The sequence below is a fragment of the Eurosta solidaginis genome, chromosome 1, assembly GCF_040869045.1.
Source record: "Eurosta solidaginis isolate ZX-2024a chromosome 1, ASM4086904v1, whole genome shotgun sequence".
NCBI lineage: Eukaryota > Metazoa > Arthropoda > Insecta > Diptera > Tephritidae > Eurosta > Eurosta solidaginis.
The window spans coordinates 82,115,018-82,141,976 of record NC_090319.1 but is presented as its reverse complement, the minus strand read 5'-3'; the positions used below and the strand labels follow the sequence as shown (position 1 = coordinate 82,141,976).

At 36.5% G+C, this 26,959-nt stretch overlaps 2 protein-coding genes across 10 annotated transcripts in view; both read left to right on the top strand.

Annotated features, from left to right (window-relative positions):
• Alh (Alhambra) overlaps positions 1 to 2,359 on the top strand; it is a 279,926-nt gene extending 277,567 nt beyond the window's left edge. For all 8 annotated transcript variants that reach the window (XM_067758789.1, XM_067758763.1, XM_067758770.1 and 5 more), the window contains exon 13: positions 1,619 to 2,359. In XM_067758789.1, coding sequence (XP_067614890.1) covers positions 1,619 to 1,660 — 42 coding nt within the window. In that variant the 3' untranslated portion in view covers positions 1,661 to 2,359. The remainder of the gene's footprint in view (positions 1 to 1,618) is intronic.
• Positions 2,360 to 2,504: 145 nt separating this feature from the next.
• The window catches only part of Mco4 (Multicopper oxidase 4), an 826,935-nt gene continuing 802,480 nt past the window's right edge, over positions 2,505 to 26,959 (top strand). Inside the window, exon 1 of one of the 2 annotated variants that reach the window (XM_067758828.1) lies at positions 2,505 to 2,558. The gene's annotated coding sequence lies outside the window, so the exon portion shown is untranslated. The remainder of the gene's footprint in view (positions 2,559 to 26,959) is intronic. The other variant, XM_067758824.1, reaches the window with a different exon arrangement.

The window sequence follows — 26,959 nt, the reverse complement described above, 5'->3', positions numbered from 1 at the left end:
CTTTTTATTTTGTCAATAAAAACTAAAATAGAAGTAAACAACGGATAATAAAAGCTAAAATCATTATTTTTGGGCATTTTTGAACATAATTTATATTTTTCTAATTTTTCGCTACTGTATGCTATAATTTATATTTGTGGGAGCCGCTTTCAAAGTAATCAAGAAGCCAATGCTTGGCTACGGTTGTCGTCAAATGTTTCTTTATTGTGGCTGTGGTCTGTAGACGCCGTTTTGAATGTATTCAGCCCTAATGGCAAGAAAACTGAGTGTCGAAAAGAGAACGATGATCGTTCGTTTTGTACTAAGCGCAAAACCACCACCAAATGGTTTGGTGCGCTAAAGGCCTCCTGCGATTTACAACGAGATTGACTGAATTTTTGTATGTGTGCGTGTCGGATATTTGACGCTTGCCCCGCGACTATCACATAAAAAGCCATCAATCAACATTTGCATTGAGAAACCGTAGCGTTCGGACGTGAATATGCCGTCATCGGGTAATGATTTTTTTTACTTGCAACTACAGCAGTTTTATTAAATATTAAAAAAATTTATAAAAATAATAATAAAAGATTTACATTCCATAAAGCTGGTAAACATTGATAATTTTCAATAAGTTTTAATATGAATTGCTGTTCTTCCGCGCACTTGTTTATTTTGAATGTCCACACAAACTAAGTACAACACTGCTGCTTTGTCAATCACACCCCGCGACTATCAAATAAGCAAGCGTCAAATGAAAAAATTAAAAATTTTTGATTTTCATCAACGTGTAGCCGACAACAAATACGTGTGTCACGAAGCCACCCGACTGCACTAATTCTTGTGCATTCCGAAGCACTACTAGTTCGCCATCCGTTGGCTCCGGAGTTTTACATGTTGATTATAGTACGATATTGTCCCTTTTTTCGATTATACGAAGTGGTGGGAAGGTGTGGGGAAAAAGGCATTCTCATGTTGAAAGGTCCTTAAAAACTGGTAACAGTTTTTTGTGTTGGTGGCCTCTTTCACAAATATGTAGGTATAAATCCAAATTTTCGATTTTATAGCTGGAGAAAATCTAGCTACTTACGAACTAGTACTTTTACCACTTTGGGTTTAGTTCCGAACGCGAAATTTGTATCATTAGTTACTGACATCCCTTCAGACTATAGATTTTCCCTACACGGTAAAAAGTCGTTCGGGGTAATCACGTCACCTCATTTTCAACGTACATATGTAGCTGCTAAACAGTTAATTGCCTGGAGTGTATTTAATTTTTTTAAGGTTTACGTTTTTAATTGATTTAAAATAAGAACAACAACAAACACTTTGCAGTCATAAACACCTTCATAATCATTATTGACAAAATTGGATTAGTAAATGTATTATGTAATTCTTTTGCAACAAAAATTAATTTTTAATAAAGCTAAAAATCAATTTAAAAAAAAATTGGCAAAAAAAATTCTCATCAGGCCACATCATTCACTAATCACCAACAATATCAACACATCATTGTTAAATGTTGAAATAGCATGTTATATAAAAAATATTTACTTTTGCAAATTACTAATGGAAAAAGATTAATAAAATTTATATTTTTTACTTCAACTTTTTCTCCCGAAATTTGCACGAATTATAGTCGCAGCTAAGACGAGACGATAACCTAGCAAAGCCCAGCTGAAAATCGACAGCAGCTTTATTGGCATTCCGCCCTAGTCGACAGCAGCAGCAACAAAAACAAAAGCAACAAAGCACGCCCCTCTTACAACAACAACAAAGAGCAGGAAAACGAGCGACAAAAAAAGTAAAAGTGCCCCAAAATGTGAAAGATCGCAAAACGCATAAAAGTAGTAAAGTGCAAAAGCAACAACACCAACAACAACGTCAACATAACAAAGAGCGTACTGGCGAACGTAAGACGAAGCAAAAGCAACAACCGCAACAACAACATGTTACCGATGATGAAACAATTAAAATTTCATCCGATGAAGAGCAAACTCTATGTGCCACGCCCACAACAAGCAATGTAACGCACAAGATTGGCGCACCCATTAGCAGCGCCACAGCATGTGAACGAGACCAACGCAATCAAAATCGTGGTAGTAAGCGTAGACGTACGCGTAGACCTAGTCACACACCGAGTAGTAACAGCAGTAGTCTGACATCGACACTCTCATCCTCATTTCGTTCGTTAAATTACGGAGACGAAGCCGACGAGGAGGATGCCAATGAATGTGAGGGCATGGAGCTGCAACGCAAGCTGGCCGGTGGTAATGATAATTTAATGCATGTACAAAATTTTCTCAATTGCTTCGAAGACAAACGTAAACGTAAATCAAATGTTGCTGCAACATGTTGCGCCACACAAATGCTACAAGAAATATTGCAGAAACAAGAAAGAGAATGTTGTGTGGATGGCAAAAATGAAACCGCGCGGCAGAGCGCAGAAAGCGAGGAAGTAACACAAAATCAAGTTAATCTAGCCGTAAATACAACAACAAACGCAATCATGCCAACAACAACAACAACATTTAAAATAACTACCACTGCAAACTCTCCAAAGTCTACAAATAAATCAGGTAAATTTATGATATCGACCAAATTTTTACGCAAACCTCGTCATAAATTGAAGTCAGTAAATTTAACGCCTACAGTAGGAGTGTGTGCTGGCAGTTCATTGACTAGAAAAACAAATACAACATTTAGTAGTAATGAGAATGTAACGCTGTTGTTGAGTGAACAACAGAAACAGCAGGAGATGCAAGAAATTCAAGTAAGCCCTGTTCAATTTGATCAACAACAACCCCCTGCCGAAGAATCGAATGTAATATTTAATTCAAACTTTTCAATTCATTCACTCTTGAATAAAAGATAAAGAGAAAGTGAAGATATATTTATAAGTAGAGTTTATGATTTCTGCTCGAAGACAAGCGAGAATTTCTAGACTCGAGAACTCGGCTTCCCTCGAGATTCTCGAAATACTCGTAAAGCCAAATGCAGCGAAGTAAATATACCAAAAAGCTTGAAGAGCACCGGTACCCGCGAGACATTTTTTTATCGAACAACATCGAGAAATCGTAAGCTCTATTTATAAGCACACAAATATAAATGTAATGAAGCTGGTCAAAAGTCAGTTCCGATATGTTAGTGCAAACATTTTAGCATAAGTTATATCGGCATCAGTTTGGCAAGACGCGAGCAATCGATATTCGACACTTAAACAAATGACTTGCAAGTCAAGCGCATCGTACGTATACCCTATAACAAATCGAATTAGTTTTTCTAATCGGGGTCGCCCCTCGGAAGTGATCTGGCAAACACTCCGAAAGTAACCAAATGCTTCTTCGTCTTATTATTATTATTAAGCCTGGAAGCACTGCGACCTTTGTGTAGATCTATTGTGCATGACCTTTCAGCCTAATTTTGTATGTCGAGGCTTTTAATGTATTTAAATACCTCTGCAGGCTTTTTACTCGATATCACATGGGGATTAAGAGTCACACCACCTAAATAAGAGAGTCACTGCTTTGCCAGAGCGGCTAATTCGTAGAGAATGTGAACCGGCGTTTCATCCTCCAGCTCACAGAAACGACAAATTTATATAGGATAGGAATGTATAGGATAGATTTAACTTAATTAGGTGATATTGTAGACTACAATGTCCCGTAGTACCCAATGAGAGATCGTACGTCATCCCAGCTTAGATCAATGAGTTTGGCTCGTACTTTCGTTGCCGGAAGTATAAACAGTTTGGCGTGTCTTTGCCCTGGGCAGTCATTCCAGTGACTTCTGAATTGTTTTGTTTCCCGGGTACTTACGATTCCCCTAATGTGTGCTTTTGTGAGTCTACAGAAGCGCTCTGGACCATAGAATACTGCTTGGCTAGGTAATCTGCATGTTCGTTACCTTCATGTCCCTGACGTACCGGAACCAATCCTAACAAAGCCTTGTTTTTGGCTCCCAGATAATTAAAGATTTCTATGCAGTCATCCACTAGATTAGATGTAATTGTGTAGGATTGCAAAGCATGCAGGACCGCCTGACTGTCCCCCAACAAACATTTAGGTTAGAAAACGATTAGAAGACGAATCGGATTCTAATGTATTTCTCTAAGGTAGAAGGTTAGAGGACGATTTGCGAAACTGTATATATACGAATTATAGCATTCTAGACAAAAAGGGGAGTTCGTTCTCGATATCGAGAAAAGGGTTAGAATTCTAATCGAATTCTAACGTCAAATTCTAATGAGTTTCTAATGAGAATTTTGAAGTGATGCGCACTTAAGTTCAATTATTTAAAATCAGCGAAATTTTCATTGTTTCATTATATCAAATACGTTGATTTGGTTATAATCTTATGTATTAAGGATGAACATATTTCAAAGGCTTTTTCTATTATAATAAATTAAAAACGTACTTAAAGATTGAGCTCAGCGTTGGTTTGAGGTACGGATGAGGTAGATGAGCGTTTTCTTCATGCCATTCAAATACCACTTCAATAATCTGCTCGCTTTCCTTTATTAACCTTTTTTGATTTATTTTCACTTACTAGTATTTATTATTATAAATACAAAAATCTTATTTCGCAACTTGTAATATTTCCACTATTTTAATCGCAAGAAAGTAGCTGAGCTGGGGGAGCCTAATTTTGTAGGCAGATATGTAGAGACAAAAAAAAAAGGTACTTTCATCCCTGATGTAGCTATAAATAGTTATGTTAATTTTTCGATATAAATTCAAATGCTAATGTATGTTTTGTTAAAATATGCGGTCTCCGTGATGAAGATAAAAAAAATGTATCGAACCGCGTGGGAGGAAAAAAAACTTTGTTTTGTTTGTTTGCTCCAATAACCACAAAACTAAACACAGTTGGTGTGGTATACGTACGACATGGCGTTCTTGATTACGGGTCTTTACCCCTCAGTGAAGAATGCAATCATGGAAAAAACGTTAGCAAAACTATATCTGTATAAGATTGATAATAGCTAGACAGTGACTTACAAATCTCCACCGAGAAGGCTCAAAGATGAACCTAATTATGGGGCAGGCTCTATACAGATTTAAACATTATTGTAACTTCCCTATATTGCAATTTTGTATTGAAATTTTCTGAAAATCGACTAAATGGTCAGACGCTCAAGTGAGGAACTGTCTACGTTGATTTGTTCTTATAGTAGGTGCGTTGTTAAAGAATCAGGATATCTTGCTGCAATGACTCTGTTCATAAATATGAATAAATTTATAAGGACTATACTGTATAAATTAGTTTTACCACGAGCATGTTTTAACAGCATCCAAGAAAAAGGGCTTAGCATTATTAACCAAAAGTTTAAAGCCACATAAACAACCACAAATTGATAATTGTTAATTATGTAAAATACAAATGATCAAGTTAATTATAAATTAATAAAATACAAGTTATGTTAATGAGCTATGCTCATTCAATTGATGTAAAAAATTAATTAAACCCACCAAACTCGAACACTTTTAAAGCAATAAATAGCCAAATGGCTGAAAAAGTCAGGTAAATGCCTTCAAAGATCTATAGTCAAATAACAGTAAATAAATTTTATCTAAATGCACAACCCATAGTTGCCAATTGAGATTAGAGAAACCATCAAGAAAATGAGTTATTAATTAAGTTGTACAGTTGTGGTCAGATAAATGTTACTTGTCTTGCTAAAATTAAGTAGAACTTAACTTTGTTTAAGTTTCAAAGTTTAAAAAAAATATTTCTTTTAAGTGTTCTATGAGCACATCATTCTTTTATTGAATTCAAATCAGAACTGTTTTACAATATTGAAGTTATAATAATGTTAGCTATTATGTCGGCTTGCTTCACATGCGCCCAATTCAATTCAATTTACGTTCTATACTTACTATGTATGATCACTTTTTTATTAGCTATTTCACTTGATTGAACTGTGTTTCGAATTGTATTTGTAATTTTTGAAATTTCTTTTATTACTCAATAAGTTGCTTTGTCTGATCGGAAAGCAGTTGGAAATCATCGTGGTCGGGTGATTTTGCGAGCCATTTTACTTGCGATTTTGTCACCCACGATTCCGGTACGTAGACGGACGGTTATTTCCCATGTTATTAACAAATGTAGTAGTAAAAAGTTCTCCCTTTACAAAATTCTATAGAGCTGCGCGCAGGCAGCAAATAATAGTTCACCATATAACAGTTCATTATCCATAAAATTATGTTGATCTGCGCGCAGGCAGTAGGCTGATCTACAATAACAATTATCCAATGTTATATACTTAAGTTATATTAAATACGAAAAATAATCTAACGCTATTTTCGTTGCACTCTTATAATATATACACACGCTTATCTGCTAACATAGTACATTTCCCTTTGTCCACTTCCATGCCTTAAGTTTGTGTGTATGTACATATGCATGTCAAGGTTGTGGCCCGTGGCTTAACTTAAAAAAAAAATGTTATTTTATTTTAGGCCGTGAGGCTGTGTTTTGTACGAGTAGGTTGGTAATTACTCAAAAACTAAAAACTTTATTTGAATTTACTTTTATTCATGGTTTTACAATATCAGCTTATATTCTAACCTCACCATATTGTGAAATACTTTGGCCTTGAAACAAAGATATCATTTTTTTGATGGAAAATTCCATCAAGACTTTAGTTAAGCTACATCTGAATAGCTGCGCCAATATTTGATCAAGTACACAACGCAGGATACTTTGTAGTCTTAAAACAACAAGTTTGAATCATAATACTATTTTTGAGTAACTTGAATCATTGATCAAATTGTTTAATAATTGCAGCTGTAATAACAAAGGGGCGAACTTGTGTTTATTCCCCTCTTCGTCTAAAAAATAATCCTCATTTAGGTTATTTACCCTTTAATTTTTTTCTTGCGATCGGAAGTTATTATTGCTATCCCATGGTCGCTTTACTCCATGTGAGCTCTGGGCTTGGAAGCCACTAGCATTAGTATTTACATTAGCCGTTACAGGCTTAGTGTTTTGAAAATTAGTATTCTGTTGACCTCTGAAATTATAGTTTCTATTAAACACTCTAAAGGTAGATGGATTCAATAAAAATATGATATCCCTCAATGGAAAAGTCAAACCCGTAATAAATATTCGAACGGCCTATCCCTATTCTTTTTTTTAATTGTTTAGTTATTTCTGCAAGACTACCATGAGTCATTATTGTTTTGTTGATTAATAATATCAACTTCTTATTGACTAAATTATATTTTCAATCACAGTCATTGAGCCTTAACGCAGGACACTCAATTCCTGTTCAATTATATGAATAGGACGTTTATCAGAATAAGCAAAATCCAAACGTGGGATTATCGTATCACAATTTAAAACTGTGCCGTGATTTGTTAAACTATCATTGGCATCATGGTTTATTTTATTTCTTAAGATAGTCAAAGCAGCAAAGTATCTCCTACTTTTCCTCACATATAAGCTCATAGCATTATGAGCTGCTTCACGCCAGCTGACATAGGAATTAAATTTTCTTGAAAATTCTGCCAAGGATTTAATTATGTCAAGAGATTCCTGGCATTGAACATTCTCATCTATTATTTCTGTTGTGTAATCAGTAGCACTTGGTGTATTGGATTCTAATTGAGAACGCAACCAGTCAACCTGTCTTAACGAAATAGTACCATCTGCGATTAATCTAGTGATTAAATCGACACTTAAGGCGTTATTATTTGCTATTTTTTCCTTTAAAAAATTCTTTTTTATTTAAATTAAAGTTTCACCACTATTTTCTTGCTCTATACTTTCCAAAATTTCTATTATTTCACTGCATTCATCCAGAGATAACTCTGGGGTATTACAGGGTATCAAAACAGGATCATTTCCCTCAAGTTCAATCCTTCAATAATTTTATTAATTTCGTTATCAATTTCTTCCGGAGTAAAATCAAAATTATCACTAAAATCTGGCCTGTTTGCCATTCTTAATATCAATTTCAGATTCAATTGATTTAATTATTTTTTCCTACATAATTTAGGACATTTCAAAATATCATGTTTCCCACCACAATAGTCACAATATTTTAGCCTGAAATACTTAGGCTTAGTCTGGGTATTTCTCATTTATATTCAAATATTTGTAAATTTTTAATTAATATAAATACATATTTTAATTTCTTACTCTTTAAATCCTTCTGTAAATTCCTTGTATTACATAGCTTTGTAATTTAATATCTTATATAGCTGGATGGTTCTTTGTATTTTTAATTTATTTTTTATTCTTTTTTTTAATTCTTGGGATCACTATCTGCATGTCCGTTTTGGACGTTAATTATTGGAGCTGGTCCAAGAGCCGCCATGGGAAAACATATATATCTATGCCTATGCCAATTTCTTTGTTGGCACAATTCAGAACAATAAAAATCACCACACCACTAGCACGAGGTGCACAAATGGCACTGTCCAATATTTTCCATTAAAAAATTAATATTTTCCATTTAGGATGTTTTTCTATTAATTTGTTGTATAGAACTGGGGTGACTTATTTTTATCCCCTTTTTTAGTTCTTCCACTTAAAAAAAACTGGGTTGATTTTTTATCCCTTTTTAGTATTTTACCTTATCACAAACACCCACGTTAATCCTCATGCTTTGTAATGTTGATTCTTGTGAGCCTAACACAAGGGGCGTCAACTATGGTTGAGGTCAGTGGCTCAACCTTTAAAAAAAATACTTTTTTATTTAAGGTCTTGAGGCCGAATTTGCAGAAGTTGGTTGGTGGTTACTCAAAAATTGAACTTTATTTGCAATTGACTCTTCCTTATAAAATTACAATACCTGCTTACATAATAATTTCATTATGTTGTGAAATACGTTGGCCTTGAAACAAAGATATAAATTTCTTTTTGATGGAAAATTTCATCAAGACTTTAGTTAAGCTACATCTGAATAGATGCGCCAGTATTTGATCAAGTAAACAACGCAGGATACTTTGTATTCTTAAAATAACAAATATGAATCATAGAATTATTCTTGGGTAGCTTGAATCATTGATTCAAGATCAAATTTTTTACCATTTGTAGCTGCAATAACAAAGAGGCGAGCTTGTGTTTACTTAAGATTCGATTTCAGTTCGCAGCTTAAATTGATTGGAAAGATCAATTTTGTTTACAGTTATGGTAAGGCTTGTGTGTGGAGGCTGCCGGTAACTTGCAATTGGGGGCCCTCGTGGTTTGGGAGCCGCGTATAATTGATGCGGCTGATACGGCGGTAGCTACGTCCCTGGGCTTAGCGTTCTGCGAAAGTACTGCGTCTATAACGTAGTTGGACGCATCTGTTGTTAATTGAAATTCTTTTGAATAGTCGGGATGTACGAGCATTACTTCTTCTGCGGTGAAAGTTTATTTGATTTTTTCAAAGGCATCGATTGCCTGTTGGTCTAATGTTGTAGAATTATCTTTAAAAGTTTCTATATAAAAAAAATAAAAACGCCGACACAGAAATTTTTATATTCTCCAATTAAATTTTTTTATTTAGCTTATTATTTTCTATCGACCCGTCACCGTTCAAAATGAAAACTTGACTGCGCATCATAACCGAAATGTTATTTCGGCTGAAGTAAATTGATGCCCCTAGCATATATACATATGTATACATAAATAGTTGCAGTAACTAATCTAACATCTATCATGCCTACTATGATTTGCAATATGCTTTCCGCTTTATTGCATGTAGATGATTGATTTCTGTTTCTTTTGCTTGTCACTGCAACATCCACACACATACATATACATATATATGCACGCATGCTGCAGATTATATACTGTTATATAATAGCAAGTGTAAGAAGGGGTTTTTCACTGCTCCACCTTCTCACATTATGTTTTGTCAGGATTTAAACACACATGTTTTAACGTTATAATATTTAATGAATAATAGTATATATTAAAAGAGTTTAACTAAAGTTACATTGAAAGTTAGAATATTTGATTATACTTCATTTGGCCACACACGAATGGATGATGTTAATCGTTTCGACTCTTGTTGGTAACTAACTCGTCGTGAGAGAAAGACTATTAGGGTTGCTGTTGGTCTGTAATATGCAAATATGATAGGGTTGCAATTATTCGTCTTACAGTCGGCTATTCTGACATTGATGGGCGCCCTCGTCCATCCTCGTTGTCGTCGAAGTATTCGATTTCGTCATAATCATCAGGTGGAAATTTACACCACCGCTTTAGTTTATCTGAAGCAAATACGGATGAGTAATGCCTCTTCGTACGCTGTGATTTAGGCAAATCTTCGATGACGTATCTATCGTTGCTTAGGGCTTTCGTTACAATGAAAGGACCTTTGTAACGGGGCTCTAGCTTTCTGGACGTACCTGTGCTCGTAGGTTCATTTTCAGTTAGCACCAGATCGCCTTCTTTATACTGTGTTGGTTTGATATGCTTGGAGTCATAACGAATCTTTGCTTTAGCTCGTTCGACGTTGATACGTTGCGCTGCGTTAACTCTAAGCTCTTGTAGTTCTTCATTCGTTACTACCTCGTCATTGTGTAGTAATTGAGTTAATCGATTCTTTAAAATATCGCGCGGTTGAAACCCATATACTAATTGGAATGGTGTACAACCCGTTGTTTTATTTATCATCGTATTTATTGACCACTGTATATTGCGGAGATTATCGTCCCAATGTTTATCATCTGTAGTCGTTGGTAACAGAATTGACAATATTGTACGATTTGTTCTTTCTGCATGTGAATTCGCTCGCGGAGTTCGTACCGCATTTAAAATACTTTTAATGTCGTTTTCTTTGCAATACCTCTGGAATTCTTTGGAAGTGAAAGCACTCCCACGATCGCTTACAATTCTTTGCGGAATACCAAAGTAACTACTTATTTCGTTTAGAACTGTGATTACATGCTTAGTCGAGGTGTCTTTCACAGCCCGAAGGATTGTGAACTTTGTGAAAGCGTCCACTATCACCAAAACGTGTTCATTTCTTTTTGCGCTTTTGGGAAATGGTCCCAAATGGTCGATATGAAGGGTCTTGTACGGAATAGGATCAATTTCATCATAGTGGTACTCACCCTCATTTTTACCGCCTGGTCTTCGATTGTATGCACATTCTACGCATGACTTTAAATAGCTCGTCACATAACAACGCATTCTTGGAAACCAGAACTTTGTTTGAATGCGCTGCAATGTTTTTTCCAAACCCATATGACCTGATCTGCTGTGATTGTCATCAACCACTCGATATCTCAACGATTTTGGCACAACCCACAAAAGTTTATTGTCTACTTTGCGGTATAGCCTTTCGTTTTCAACAGTGTACTCTTTTCTAACATTGGATTTGTTAATTCGTAGATCTTCGATGATTTTCTGAATATTCGGATCTTGATTTTGCATTGAATGCACCCAATCTGCTTCGTCGATTGCTATTTTGTAGACTTTCATATCGGCTACTTCTAATTCTTTCGCTGACTCGACCGGCGCTCGGCTGAGACAGTCTACGTGCTCCATTCTTGTCCCTGAACGATGAACTACTTCTATGTCAAACTCTTGGATTCGCAGCCACCATCTAGCTACTCTCGGGATCATTTCGCGTTTTTTCATGGTCGACTTTATTGCATTACAATCGGTAACTACTTTAATGTGCTTGCCTAATATATAGTACTTAAAACGTTCAAGAGATTCAACCACCGCAAGGGTTTCTAGCTCGTAGCTATGAAATTTGCTTTCAGAGTCGCTCGTAGCTTTACTATAATAAGCTATTGGTCGTAAACCATCTTTTTCGCGTTGCAGAAGTACGCTCGCTAACCCTATTGAACTTGCATCAGTATGCAATTCATGCTCAGCGTCAGCACGATATGCTGTCAACAATGGTTTTGATGTTAACTTTGCCTTAAGCTCATTAAACGATTGATCATGTCGAGATGTCCACTCAAAGGGCACATCTTTGCGTAACAATTGCCGTAATGGCTCAGATATCAGGGCATATCCAGGAATAAACTTCCGGAAATAACCACTCAAACCAAGAAATTTTCTAATGTCACTTACATTTTTAGGTTTTTCAAACTTTTCTATTGCGATTGTCTTTACCATACCTGGGCTGATACCGTCAGCTGTCAACTCGTGACCTAAAAAGTTTATAGTGTCTTTAAAAAACTCGCATTTATTTGCATTTAGGGTAAGTCCAAATTCACGCAGAACACTGAATACACGTCTGAGTTTAGGTAACAACTCATCAATTGAATTAGCACCTACTAATATATCGTCCATGTAGTGAATCATGTCACCACCAACTTTCTCTTGTACTTTTGCCATCAGTCGCTGAAATACAATTGGTGCGTTACGCAACCCAAATGGCATTCTTTTGAATTCATAGTGTCCACATGTCGTTATGAAAGCGGTATATTTACGACTTTCCTTTTCGATTGGTATCTGGTAATACCCACTGTTCAGATCTAACACACAAAAATATCTAAACTGTTTGGCTTCATGCAGCCGCTCTTCAATATTTGGTACAGGAAAAATTTCTTTTTTGGTCAGTTCATTTAAACGTCTGTAGTCAATACAAAGCCTATCTTCACCATTTTTCTTTTTTACTAATAATACGGGACTAGCAAATTCGGAATTTGATTTTGCAATTATATCTGCATTTAGCAGATCGTCAATCATTTGTGCCAAAATTTTCTTTTTAGGCTCAGGCAACCTATAAGGTGCTTGAGCTACCACTTTATCTGAATTCAGCTCTATTGTCATTTCTACAGAATTGGTTTTACCAACATTTGCTAAACCTTTAGAAAACAAGTCACTAAAATCGCTTAACACATCGATGAGTTTCGTTTGCGCCACTGTATCCTCAATACCACACGCTAATTCACAGATTATTTCATTCTGTTCAACATTAATTTCTCTGTTACATTCGATTAAGTTGTTTTCAATTAGTTTCGGTAACTCACTCACAAAGGGCTCATTTTCAAAATGCATTTTACCATTTTTCAATTTGACACTCAAATTCGGATAAATTAATATATCCTGCCCCAATAACATATCTGTTTTCAAAACATTGTCATCAACGATATAAAGATATGTCTCAACAATAACTTCATCAATACACATTTCAACTTTTATTTTATTGTTTAGTACTTTTACACCACCAAAAATACCTTTCATTTGCAGTAAACACTTTTCTTGCTCAACATCGATACTTTTTGCTATCGATTCTTTAATCATAGAACATTGACTACCTGAGTCAATAAATGCTTTAAATTTGTCACCATTTATCGATACCATCTTACTGAAGCATTTATCGTAATCACTCACATCGTTTTGTCGCACATCAGCATTTTGCTTTGTACCACTTCGAGACTCGCTTTTAGTATTTTGTATTTCACTCTTTTTCTCTCTCTTTTGTGGTTTCGAGCACTGTCGCGAAATATGTCCATGCTCTCCACAATTATAGCAAATAATCTTATTAGCATTCTCGCTACTTTTGACATTCTTGCTTTCCACACTTTGTTTACTTTCTGATTTATAGCGATTCAATGTATCACCACTCTTTCCACAGTTTACAAAATATTCGCTCAACGCTTCGCGCAATTGTTTGACAGATTCAAACCTAATTGCAGCAATAGCTAATTGTAATTCACGATTTCTTAACCCGTCGCGAATATACTTTATGATTGCAGCTTCACTCAATTTTAGTTTTTTCCCTAATGCATTCATACGAAAGCAATAGTCAACCACCAATTCGTTTGTTTTCCTAGACGCATTTGACATCATATAATGCACTTGCGCCTCGTCAACATGTTGCTCAAATTCTAATTTCAAAGCAATAGCAAAATCATTCCAATTGGAATGTACGACCGACAACGCGTCAAACCACATACGCGCTGCGCCTTTCAACTGGCTGTATACGGCCAACAATAAACATTTCTCGTCAAACTGATATGCTACACGCACGGCATTTACACGATCGATGAATTGTTCAACTGTTATAGAATTTTGATTTGAGGGATCAAACGCGGGAATAGTCTCAGCAATTTCTTTAACCGAACTACCGCGCACTGTCGAGCTAACAGAAACTGGCGTTTGCGTTGTTTCTCTATGATTGTTTACGTTTGTATTTGCACTGGTTACCGCAGTCTGCATGACTGAAATTGCGTTTTGTAGCATTTCGCGCAAATCATTTATTTGCTCTTGTAAACTCGATGTTTCGGCCATTATAAATTCAATTTCTTCACCACCGTTTGCTTCTATTAACCTTTGTATTAATTCTGCCCGTGACCCGGTCGTGGCAAGCTCTTTTTCGCGTAAAATTGTTTTCAATTGATCAACACGTAGATCATGAATTTTCAGCATTTTTAATTTGCTAATATTTTCTTATTAGAAATACCCAAATTTGTGTATGTCTCACTCGCTCGTTTGCCTTTTAATTACTCTTGTATATGTAATTGCACACATTTATACATATATTCGTTTGCTTTTCGTTACGCCGTTTGTGTCTACACTTCTTTGAATTTTGTTGCACCGACTTTCTGCAGCCAACAACAATTCCTACTAAGCGATATTAGCACACAAACACACAAGAGAAATATGACACTCGTCATATAACTCGTTCGTTCAACAAAGAGAGTTCGCTTTTGAGAAGATGAAATTCTTCATCTACAACAACTACACTCGCTGAAATTTGAATTTACTCGCCAACCGTCACTATTCGACGCGATGGAAAATTTTCGCTTTTAATATGCACGTACAAACATGTTCGTCTTCAAAAACGACTTTTGCGATTTTACGCACAACATTTCGATTGAATCCACGGTTTATGTTTTTGATTTTATACAATTAAACACGAACAAATTGCGATGTACATTTACACATTTTTTACAAATTTTCATATTTTTGCAAACGATTTGTACTCGCGTTGATTGCTATGGGCTTTGCAATCTCACTTCTGAGCTGTAAGAAGGGGTTTTTCACTGCTCCACCTTCTCACATTATGTTTTGTCAGGATTTAAACACACATGTTTTAACGTTATAATATTTAATGAATAATAGTATATATTAAAAGAGTTTAATTAAAGTTACATTGAAAGTTAGAATATTTGATTATACTTCATTTGGCCACACACGAATGGATGATGTTAATCGTTTCGACTCTTGTTGGTAACTAACTCGTCGTGAGAGAAAGACTATTAGGGTTGCTGTTGGTCTGTAATATGCAAATATGATAGGGTTGCAATTATTCGTCTTACACAAGATGCATTTCATCATCTATTCTAAGAAATATAAAACTTACATTAGGGAAGATCGGTTTTATTGAGTAAGAAAATATAAGTCTATGTTACAGTGGCTTCAACACACGTCCTCAAAATAAACTAAAAATCTATCTAAATAAAATACAATATAGATTCTCATATCTAATTACAAAGATATAGTTTCAGCAAAAAATTATTTACATCTCTTTTCGGTGGCAGGCCGAGTATTCTGGGAAATGATACAATTGTGGTCCAACATTTGTTGCATGGATTGGGAAAACCCAGTAAAACCCAATCAGACCAACATAATTTAAATTTAATATAATGATATATAATTAAAATAAAAATGAAAAATTCAATGAGTTAAGTCCATAGAGTTTTGAGTGCCATATGAAAATGAAGTTTCAGCAAGAATAATGTTTAAATCATCACCCCAAGTTGACCTCTCAAATCGGCAAATTGTGGTCCAGGCAATGGTTTTGTTAAGATATCAGCCAGCTGTTTACCTGTAGGAATATACTCAAAAATAATTAGTTTTCTTTCAATTTGTTCTCTAGAAAAGTGGTATTTAATATCAATATGTTTAGTTCTGTTATGACAAGTAGGATTATTAGCAATGCTTATACATCCTAGATTATCTTCAAATATTTTTATGGGTTCCTGTAGTTCTAATTTAATACTATTTGCTAGTGACTTTAACCACATAGCCTCTGTCGTGGGCTCAAATAATGCCATATATTCAGCTTCAGTCGATGAAGCTTCAGCTGAATTTTGCTTTTTGGTATTCCAACAAATAAGACTTGAATCGATCATTTTGAACAAATAACCTGTAGTACTTTTTCTATCGTTTTCATTTCCTGCCCAATCGGAATCAACATAGCCAGTCAAAACATTTTCGAAGTCTACAGTTTTTGTAAAAGTTAACTTTAAGTTAATTGTACCTTTTAGGTAGTTCAAAACCCTTTTAAGACATTGTCATAGTTATTTATTATTTTTATTCGTATATTTACTTAAAATTCCTACTGAGGTACTTAAATCAGGTCGAGTGCATAGCATTATATACATTAGACATCCAATTACATTTCGACATGGCGCATTATCGTCTGAATTTAGCCCCTCATAGTTCAATCTACTTGGAAGTGGAGTACTAACTGGATTACAGCCATCCATACTGAATTTTTCTAGGACCTTTTTAATATAAGCCGACTGACTGAGTTCCATTTTATTATTTTCTCTGCTAATTTTTATGCCAATAAAATACTTGATTTCAGCTAAATCAGTCATTCTGAATTTACCCATTAAATAGTCTTTAAATCTGGTCAATGTTTCTAAATTATGAGTTGCTATAACCAAATCATCAACATATAGCAATAAATATATATTTTTCTTTATTTCGCCTTTATCCGATAAATAAATGCAGTGATCTACTTCTGAACTAACAAATCCAATTTATTTCAATGTCTTCTCAAACATTTCATACCAGCATCTAGCCGCCTGTTTAAGACCATAAATAGATTTATTCAATTTACATACCTTATCATTTTCACAAGATAGCCCTTGAGGAATTTTCATATAGATTTCCTCTTTTAGTTTGCCATTCAAAAATGCAGTTTTCACATCCATATGATGAACTCTTAGATCAAATTGATTTGATATAGACAAAATAGACCGAGAACTAGAAATTCTTGCTACAGGCGCAAAAGTTTCATCATAGTCAATTAAATATTTTTGTGTTAAACCACGCGCCACAAGCCTAGCTTTGTATTTAACAGGATCACCAAGTTCATAATTCTTGATTGTGAAAACCCATCTACAATCAATGATATTTTTATTTTTCGGATTCTCAACAAGGGTTCATGTTTCATTTAATATATGAGAATCTTACTCTTCTTTAATTGCTTGCTCCCATTGTAATCTGTCGTCCCTTTCTTTTATTTCATCGTAACTTTTAGGTATATCAGAAAAGGAGCTTTGTGAGTATAACAAGCAATTATCCAAGAATCTATAAGATCTCGGTGGCTTATCTCTTAGCCTCTCACTTCGCCTTACATTGCCATCTTCTTCCATACTCTCATTCTGGAAATAAGGCTCATCATCTTCCTTACTCTCATTCAGGAAGTTTGTAGCGCTATCATTTTGAAAATCACCCTGTTCCTCTTCCTTACTTTCATTCTGGAAGTTTGTACCTTCCCTACTTTCATTTGGGACACTAATTTTCATATTTTCATTCTGTGGTTCATTTCGCTGGTCTAAAATCCATAACTTAAAACCATTTGTTTCATAGCCAACAAGTATACATTTAATGGATTTTTCATCAAACTTTCTTTTTCTCGTTTTGTTATGCATGTATACTGTTGAACCAAAAACTTTCAAATATTTTAAATTTGGTTTTCGACTATGCCACATTTCAAAAGGAGTTTTCTTCTTGTCATATAGAGCATTAAAAACATTTGTCTTATTTTGTTCCATTAATCATAGCCCTAGCCTTTTCAGTTATGGTCCTAATCATACGCTCAGACGCCCCATTCAATGGTGGTGTATGCGGAACTGTTAAATGGTAACTTATACCCTTTTCAACACAATATTCTCTCATTTCATTTGATAAGTACTCTCTACCGTTATCTATATACAAATTTACCACTTTTAAATTAAGTGATTTCACCTTTTGCAAATACGTTACACAGTAATGTGTATATTGGTCAACAAAAATTACATAGTAATTTTTACCATCAATTGTAGGAGGCGTGATAGGACCACAAACATCCGAATGTATTATAAACAAAGGTCTTCTAATATATTCCTCATCTTTGAATTTTGAAAATGGTAAGCTGGCTTGTTTGCCAGTCATTTTTCATTTGCACCGTGCCTATCGCTGTCGCATAGATATATGCATCGCTTTTAGCAATCGCTATCTTGATTGGCTCTTCTAACTCAGTACAGTTAAGCAGCAAATTTTTATCATTGACCATGTGGTCAGATGCACCAGAGTCCAAAATAAAAGATATACGTTTTGAATTTTTATTTTTGTAATTTGTAACATTTTTTAGCATGAACGCGAAACCGGTATCAGATTGGACTGCAGCTGTTTGCACTTGCTTAGCTTTATCTTTATTTTGACTATTTTGTTGCCTTTTAAAAATAAAACAGTTCCTTTTTATATGCCCCATTTTCTTGCAATGATGACACTTTATATTAACTTTTTTATTTGATTTATATTTAAAATTATTTTTAAAAAATAATATGGTTCATATTTGTCTTATATTCACTTTGTTCGAAATTTCCAACAGCTTGCAGAAATTTTAAACTAGTATCTTTATTTGTTAGTTTTAATTTTATTTCGTGATCTAATAACCGATTTTTCACAAATGCCAAAGTTAGATTTTTTCAGATAAAGTCTCAACTGCGGTTATAATACCATCATATTAAGAGGGAAGGGTTAGTAATAAATGCGAAACTTAATCCATCTCATAAATTTCTGCACCCGAGCCGATTAACTCCGTAACTAAATCATCGAATACGTTAAAATGGTTCATTAAATTTGAGTTTGACTTTAATTTTAATGATAATAGTTGTTTTCGAACCGACAAGCGAAGCTACACTTTTCCGCTCATATATTTTGTTCAAATTTGTAAAAATTTCTTTTGCAGTAGGTACATTCCGTACTAGCAAAGCTTAAAAACGAGTCACTTAAAAATTTAATTATTATGCTTTTTGCGATTCATTCGGCTTTTGCCTACTGTTCACTTTCCCTTTCCGGTTTTTCGTCATCAGTTACGAAAAGCGCATCATTTTCTGCTAACAAAGCTCTAATGCGAAATTTCCAAATAGAATACTTTTCCCCATCAAAGGGTTTTATGTTTTTCTTTAATTTATCCATATTTTAATGAATCACAATTTCGCAACAGAATTCAGGAATTCACAACACACAGTATGCACTTTTATTTTATTTATTTCTTTTAGTAAATTCACTTTTTATTTTCTTAAACCAGACACCAGATATAGTCACAATTTGTTTCTGAGCCCATAACCTGTAGAATTATCTTTAAAAGTTTCTATATAAAAAAAATAAAAAACTCCAATTCAATTTTTTTTTAGCTTATTATTTTCTATCGACCCGTCACCGTTCAAAATTAAAACTTGATTGCGCATCATAACCGAAATATTAGGGCCATTCCATTGGTTTATCGAGCTCTGGCTCTGGCTCAAATCTCATTGGAACGATCTGGATCAACTTTATGAGAGCTGACAGCACTAATATAAAACATCTGTTTTGTAGAAAATAGGAAGAAACGTACACAAAATTTTAAGATACTGATAGAATTATTAACATTTAAATAGTTTCGCACGTAAGCAAACAATTTATTTTCCTTACATCATCTTCAAGTTGTTTACTCTTTCAGTGTTTTTGCTTTTAAATATGGCGAGGTCTTTTATGTATACACAAATGTACACGTATTTAGTTCAGTGCTACAATGGCTCAACTATATGGTTGGCTCATCTCACCAGCTGATTTTATTTTTTTCATTTCACTGGAGTAGGGATTGTCAGAAGGAGATGGCAAACTTAGGATAGGATAGGTTAGGTGGTAGCTGGCCTGATAAGGATAGCTCACTTGGACAACACAAAGGTTTAGCAAACCAACACAAAGGTCCGTTGTGATACCACATACACCAAAAATAACGGTGACTTAGATCTAGCTACTTAGAGAATCGTTGGGTAGCAACGATAAAGCTCCGAATGATACCGATCTCATCTTTGGATATATCCTCGGGAGATCCAAGTGAGTCGCGACCGAAGTACTTTCGCCTAGTTCTGGCAAAAGCTGGACAATCAAGCATAAAGTGATTTGGTGATTCCACCTCACCATCCTCCATACAGCTGCAGCAGGATGGAGTTTCCAGTATATTGAGACGTATCGCATGGAGACCCTTGGGACAGTGCCCTGTCAAAACCCCAATGAAAATTGATAGGTGAGCCTTAGTGAACCCAATTATTTCAGCAGACCTCCTGCCATCCACTTTTGGCCAGAAAGATCTTGCTACCCTGCAAGACGTGGTATCCGCCCAACGTTTGCTGAGCTGATTCGAGGCCCAGCTATGGAGGAGCAATCCACAGGTGGCCAGCGGGATCCCGAAATCCCTACAGCCATCTTCATCCGGTTCAGTTGTACCGATGCGGGCTAAGAGATCCGCTTGACAGTTACCTGGGATATCACTATGGCCCGGGACCCAGATAATCTTAATTGTAAAATAATTCGATGCAATCGCAAGCGAGGTCAGGCACTCCCAGACCACCCTCGATCGCACTGTAGTTGAGCTCAAGGCCTTGATAGCCGCTTGGCTATCAGATTAGATGTTAAATTCCCTAACCGTGGAAGCACTGGATAGCATTCCATCCACCGCATCCTTAATCGCAGCAATTTCCGCTTGGAATACACTGCAGTGATCAGCCAACTTAAACTTGCGGCTTAAATTTAGCTCTTGACAAAAGACCCTCCCACCAACCTTTCCATCCAGCTTCGACCCATCCGTGAACAAGTTAACCGGTCCCATGCCCCAGATAATTCCTCTTCCCCATTCCTCTCTCTCTGGAATAACTGGGGTGAAGGTTGTATAGGGAGCAGTTATCGGCATACAGTAGCCCGTTCTGTCCGGGATGAAGTCGAAACTGGTAAGAAGGCTAGAGTGTCCGCGGTCAGAAAGTCTATATCCCATATCACGAAGCCTGACCAACGACCTTGCCGCGGCCGCCTTTCCCGCAATATCTACTGGGTATATGTTCAGCATGACGTTCAGTGCCAAGGTAGGTGTTGTTCTGAGAGCGCCACTGATACCGATAAGCGCCGTCCGTTGCGCTGACACTAATATTTTGGAGGTGCTCGCCGTGTCCAGTGCTTTCCACCAGACCAGCACCCCATATAGCAGAATCGGTTTGACCACCATCTCATAAAGCCAGTGTACTATTCTTGGCGAGAGTTCCCATCTCTTCCCGATAGCTCCTCTGCAGCAGTACAAGGCAATGGCGGCCTTCCTGGCCCGATCTTCCACATTGGGTCTCCAGGACAGTTTCTTGTCCAAAACAATCCCCAAATATTTAACCCTATCAGAAAGTACCAACGGTACCCCTCCAATCGAGGGAGTTCTGAAATGGGGCATCTTATATCTCCTTGTGAAAAGGACCAATTCCATTTTTCCCGGGTTGACCGCCAACCCACATGATTCAGCCCACCTAGCCACAGTATCCAGGTAGCCCTGCAGAACATCGCGCAGGGTGCCCAGAAATTTGCCTCTGACTAGGATAGCGAGGTCATCTGCATAGGCAACCACCCGACAACCATTGGCTTCCAGCTCCACAAGAAGCTCGTTGACTACCACAACCCAGAGGAGAGGAGATAGGACATCCCCCTGTGGCGTGCCCCTGCACACCTTCCTCTTAATTATGGCCCCTCCCCACTCCGCTGCGACAATTCTGCCGCATAGAAGTTTGCTAATAAATTCAACCAGAGCCGCCTCGACTCCTAAACCCACCAGAGCTCTTTCGATTGCCCCCGGTAAGACATTGTTAAAAGCTCCCTCGATGTCTAGAAAGGCACCCAGAGCATACTCTTTGTGTACTAGGGACCCCTCTATTTGCTTTACAATCGAATGCAGAGCCGTTTCCGTCGATCTGCCTTTGCAGTACGCATGCTGTGAAGCCGACAGTAACCCCCGAGGTATCCTTTCCCGTAGGTCAATCAACCGCTCAAACGTCTTAAGAAGAAACGACGAGAGACTGATTGGCCTGAAATCCTTAGGTGATACATGAGAGCTTCTGCCGACCTTCGGAATGAATATAATCCTAACCGTGTGCCAAGACTTCGGGATATAGTTAAGCCTGAGGCAGTTAGTATATATGATGGCCAACCAGCGGCAGGAAATCCCCAAAGACCTTTGAAGCTGCGCAGGAATGATTCCATCCGGGCCCGGAGACTTATAGGGCTTGAACGACCCTATAGCCCAGGTTATTTGACTTTCCCGTATTGGAATGGCAGGCACTTCTGCATGGCCAACGGCCGCCGACCATGCAGGCGAAGATCCCTGCGCAACTGGGACATCGGGAAAATGATTGTCCAGTAAAAGCCTTAGGGACTCCTCGCTACTCATCGACCAGTCCCCACCATCATCTCTCAGATACCCCAGTGGAGCGGGGTTCCTAGAGAGTATTTTTCTAAATCTCGCGGATTCATTGCAGCCTTCTACGTTTTCGCAGAAGCTTCGCCATGCATCTCGCTTGGCTATCCTTATTTCATATTTATAAATCCCCAGACTCACCTTATAGAGCTCCCAGTCCGAGGGTAATTTACTCCTCCTGGCTCTGTTGAAGAACCGCCGACTGGACGCTCTTAGGTCGTCAAGAGAATCCGACCACCAGGGCGGCTTGCCCTTCCCCCTGTAAGTTTTCAATGGGCAGGACAGCTGAAAGGCGCTATTGCTTGCCGAGGTGAAGTTTTCCAACAGACCGTCTATCTCAGATTTGGACAGGCCGGAACTAATGATAGGCACCGCAGGCAGTAGCTCTCCCAGCTTCCTACAATACAAGTCCCAGTTAGTACTTTTAGGGTTCCTAAAAGATATTTTACCGGGACGTTCTTCGTTCACTGAGAACTGAATATATCGGTGATCAGAGAAGGAGTGCTCGTTGAGAACCCTCCATCCAGATATCCGACCTTCCAGTTCTCTACTAGCCAGGGTGAGGTCCAGGACCTCCTCCCTTACCGCAGTAATAAAAGTCGGGTCATTCCCCCTATTACATATACAAAGTCCCTCATCTACAATAAAAGTAAATAAAGACTCACCTCTAGTGTTGGTATCCGAGCTTCCCCAAATGTTATGATGGGCATTAGCATCGGCACCGATGATCACGCCAACACCTCTCCGCCTTGCTTCAGCGGTGATTTCACCCAGTATCGCAGGTGGTGGTCCCTCTACGTCCCCGTGGGGCATGTACGCTGAGACCAACCACATTTCATTTCTTCCTCGCTCGAGGCAGACCGTGGTTACGTCAGCATTGCTGAAATTAGAGAGAATAAAAGCTTAAAAACTTAAAAAGAAACCAACGAATTTACAACACTTTCTTACTACTTACAAATGCTGCTAAGTTTTATGTTTTCATTCCATTCCATTCGTCTAACACCAACACGCTAATTTTGGCAATGTGAACAAAGGTATGTTATTGCTGTAGAGATGAGCCAACCATATATGTAGTTGAGCCATGAGTGCTACCAACTCAAAAGTGGTTAGCTGTCAAAAAATCTACTACAGAAAACGAAACGAACAGAACTGCTATACGGATCAGAAATTGAACCAGATAAATATCAGGATCACAACGTTTTTGTTGCATTTGCATGTTAAATTTCTATCCGTATCTCGCTCAAGTCTCAATGGAACGTAACTATTATTTCGGCTGAAGTAAATTTATGCCACTATCATATATATGCATATGTATACATAAATAGTTGCAGTAACTAATGTAACATCTACCATGCCTTCTATGATTTGCAATATGCTTTCTCGCTTTATTGCATGTAGATGATTGATTTCTGTTTCTTTTGCTTGTCACTGCAACATCCACACCTATACATATACATATATATGCACGCATGCTCTAATTTAAGAAATATAAAACTTACATTAGGGAAGGTCGGTTTTATTGAGTAAGAAAAAACAAGTCTATGTTACAGTGACTTCAACAAATGTTATGGGTACTTTTTTCGAAATATTTTTGGGCTTGCGCCTGTCTTCGACATCCACTGAGGTGTCGCGTTCTATTGGGTTATTTTTTATTAAGTTATCTGAAGGGTAAATGTAGTAATTTAATGACTTTTCTGCGTCTTCGTTGTTGCCCACAACGTCTTTGTAGTTCTGGATTTCTATGTTATAATTTCGGAAATGGATTCAAAACTTGCAAGTCCCTGAGGAGGTCGTTTTTAAAATTTTTATATTGTCCGTAATGCGTAACATCGTGTCTGCGTATGTGGTTAAGTTGATAAAGTGTAGTACCTTTTTTTATCGTTATTAATAAGCATCGACAGTCTGCAACAGTTTATGGATGCATGTAAAGTAAGGGGGGCGTCATCACGATACATCCACCCGTGTAACGCATAATGTACCAAATCAAAAGACCAACAGTTTTTTTATCACATATTTATACTTTAAGTATCTTAAAAACATTAACACTATATATAAGCTATTTGAAAAGTCTAATATTTATACTAATGGAAATACGATCGCGTATGTTCCACAGTATCGAACACATCGAAAACTGGAGGAGGCTGTGCATTATATCCAGACAAATAACTTAACTCTCTGTAATCACAATTTATAGTATAATCAAAAGTACATATTAGTATCATCATCAAAGTAAGGAACATACTTACATGTTACAATGCCATCAGCGTAAGTAAATTCACGTATAATTATATTATCTCGTATAAATATGCTACTTCCAAGTCTTTTTTCAACATGAACGAGAGCATCCTTTACGCGATCTTGCAACTGTGTATCCATTAACAACTCTGTAGTATTTACGGAGCGCTGTGATAACATTTTAAAAAATGACGTATTACAGTCGAACTTCCATAACTCGAATCCCTATAATCCAAAAAAAAAAAAACTTCGACTTACGGAGACTTTGAGTTATAGAACCTTTTTTTTTTTTTTGATAAAAACAAACACTTTATGAAGCATGCTTGTATTAAATGATGAAAACGTACATATTTTTTTATTTAAAAAAGTATTTTACGGAAATATATAAAAAACCAGTAACAATGCTGTAAAATATTCTGAAATTAGTGACTGAAAATATACGTTTTTTGTTATTTTCAATGAAAAAGGACTCTAATATGTTCAAAGCTTTATAATGCTCATTGGTTGTAGAGTCATTTGTTTGCAAATATAAAGGAAAGAATTGTCGACATCAATCCTGGAAGGCTGATAAATAGTGTCTTCCTCCGAAGCTTCGTCCTCACTCTCCGTTCCGCTTAAGATTGGATCCTCTGATTCAGGAAAGTAACGTTCCACAATATCATCCACTGTAGGAAGCCCAGTTGTGCAAAGCTCGTGATTTACTTCCATATAGTCTTGAACGGTAGCAGCGCATGTTAATTGGTTTGCTGTAAGCCAAGCTTCGAAATCAGCATCAATAAGATTCTGATTATCATCAATATGGATCAAAAAAATTTGTGGAATGTCATCTTCCTCTTCCCATTCAGAATATTGACCAAATCCAGCTTTTTTGAAGCATTTCTCTATTTTTTGATTACTGACGTCAATATTCCAAGCTTAACTTACATAATTGACGCAATCCAGGAGTGTAATATCCTGCTTTTTGTTTGTCTCTGTGCGTTCAAGTGCTTCTTTCACCAGTCTACTACGATAAAAGGTGTTAAAATTTTGAATTATTCCCTGATCAAGGGGTTGCAATTTAGCGATCATATTCGGGGGAAAAAATGTCAATTCAATAGCTTTAAGTTTGTTTTGTAATTCTTTCCGATGTGCTGGACAGTTATCAATAAATAATAAAATTTTACGGCCGCAACTTTGAAAGTTCTTATCGAATTTTAAAATCCAATCTTCAAAAAATTTACCTGTCATCCAAGCCTTGGTGTTTGCTTTGTAATCTACGGGAAGCCACGTAACACCGAGGTCTTGCAATTTTTCCAATCAATAGAACTTTAAGTTTTTCAGAACAATCCATATTAGCAGCCAACAGTAGCGTAACTCGTTGCTTGTTATTTTTGCCTCCGTGGCATTGCTAGTTTTTGAAAGTTAAGGTTTTATGAGCCAAGCATTTGAAAAACAATCTGTTTCCTCAGCATTAAATACGTCCCATTCACAGTACTTTTGCAATAAATTAGGTAAAACATCCTTTTTTCCATTTTTCACAGTCTACTTCACTCACAGAATTTGCTTCATCACACGCTTTTTTATAACCTACACCATGTCTAAAATGAAGTTCACAAATTGCGTGTTTTATTATTTGTTTCATCAATTAAACGGTTTGTTCAATACCTTTTCTTCCATTTATCAAGCCAACCTGTGCTTGCCATAAAATGATCATCGCCAAAACGCTTAGCAAATTACCTTTCCTCTTCCTTTAATATTGATCCAGATATAGGCATGTTTGAATCTCTAGCTGCTGTGAACCAATCGAGGATTGCTTTGTCGACATTTTCAAATTTTGGAGTTTTAATCCTTTTAGTAGTCGTAAATAGAGGAGTTCGACATTCAACTGACATGATAATGGATTTCCTATTTTTTAAAACCGTGGAAGCCGTGCTGACCGGATTACCATATTTTGCAGCAGCTTCATTTTTCTTTAACCCATTTTCCACTTCTTTGATCAGTTTATATTTTTCCTTAATCGACAAAGATTTGAAAACACGTTTGGTTGCCATTATCATAAACAAAAGGATTTACATAATTTACACTTGACTGTTTACATTATTCGTATGACTACCATTTATGACTAACCTATGCAAAGAAGCACAAGCATTTAATGTACAAATAGGGGACAATTGTTCTTCTGTAAGTTGAACTTCCACAACTCGAAATTCTCTATAACTCGAACGAGCATCCATACAAAGTAATTCTCTAATTCGAAGTTACGTTGTTTCTCTTTATATTTTTTTGAAACTGTTAATGTACAAATAGGGGATTCCCCGAAACAAAATTAAATTCAAAACAAAAGAGCATATTGTTTGAATTTAATTT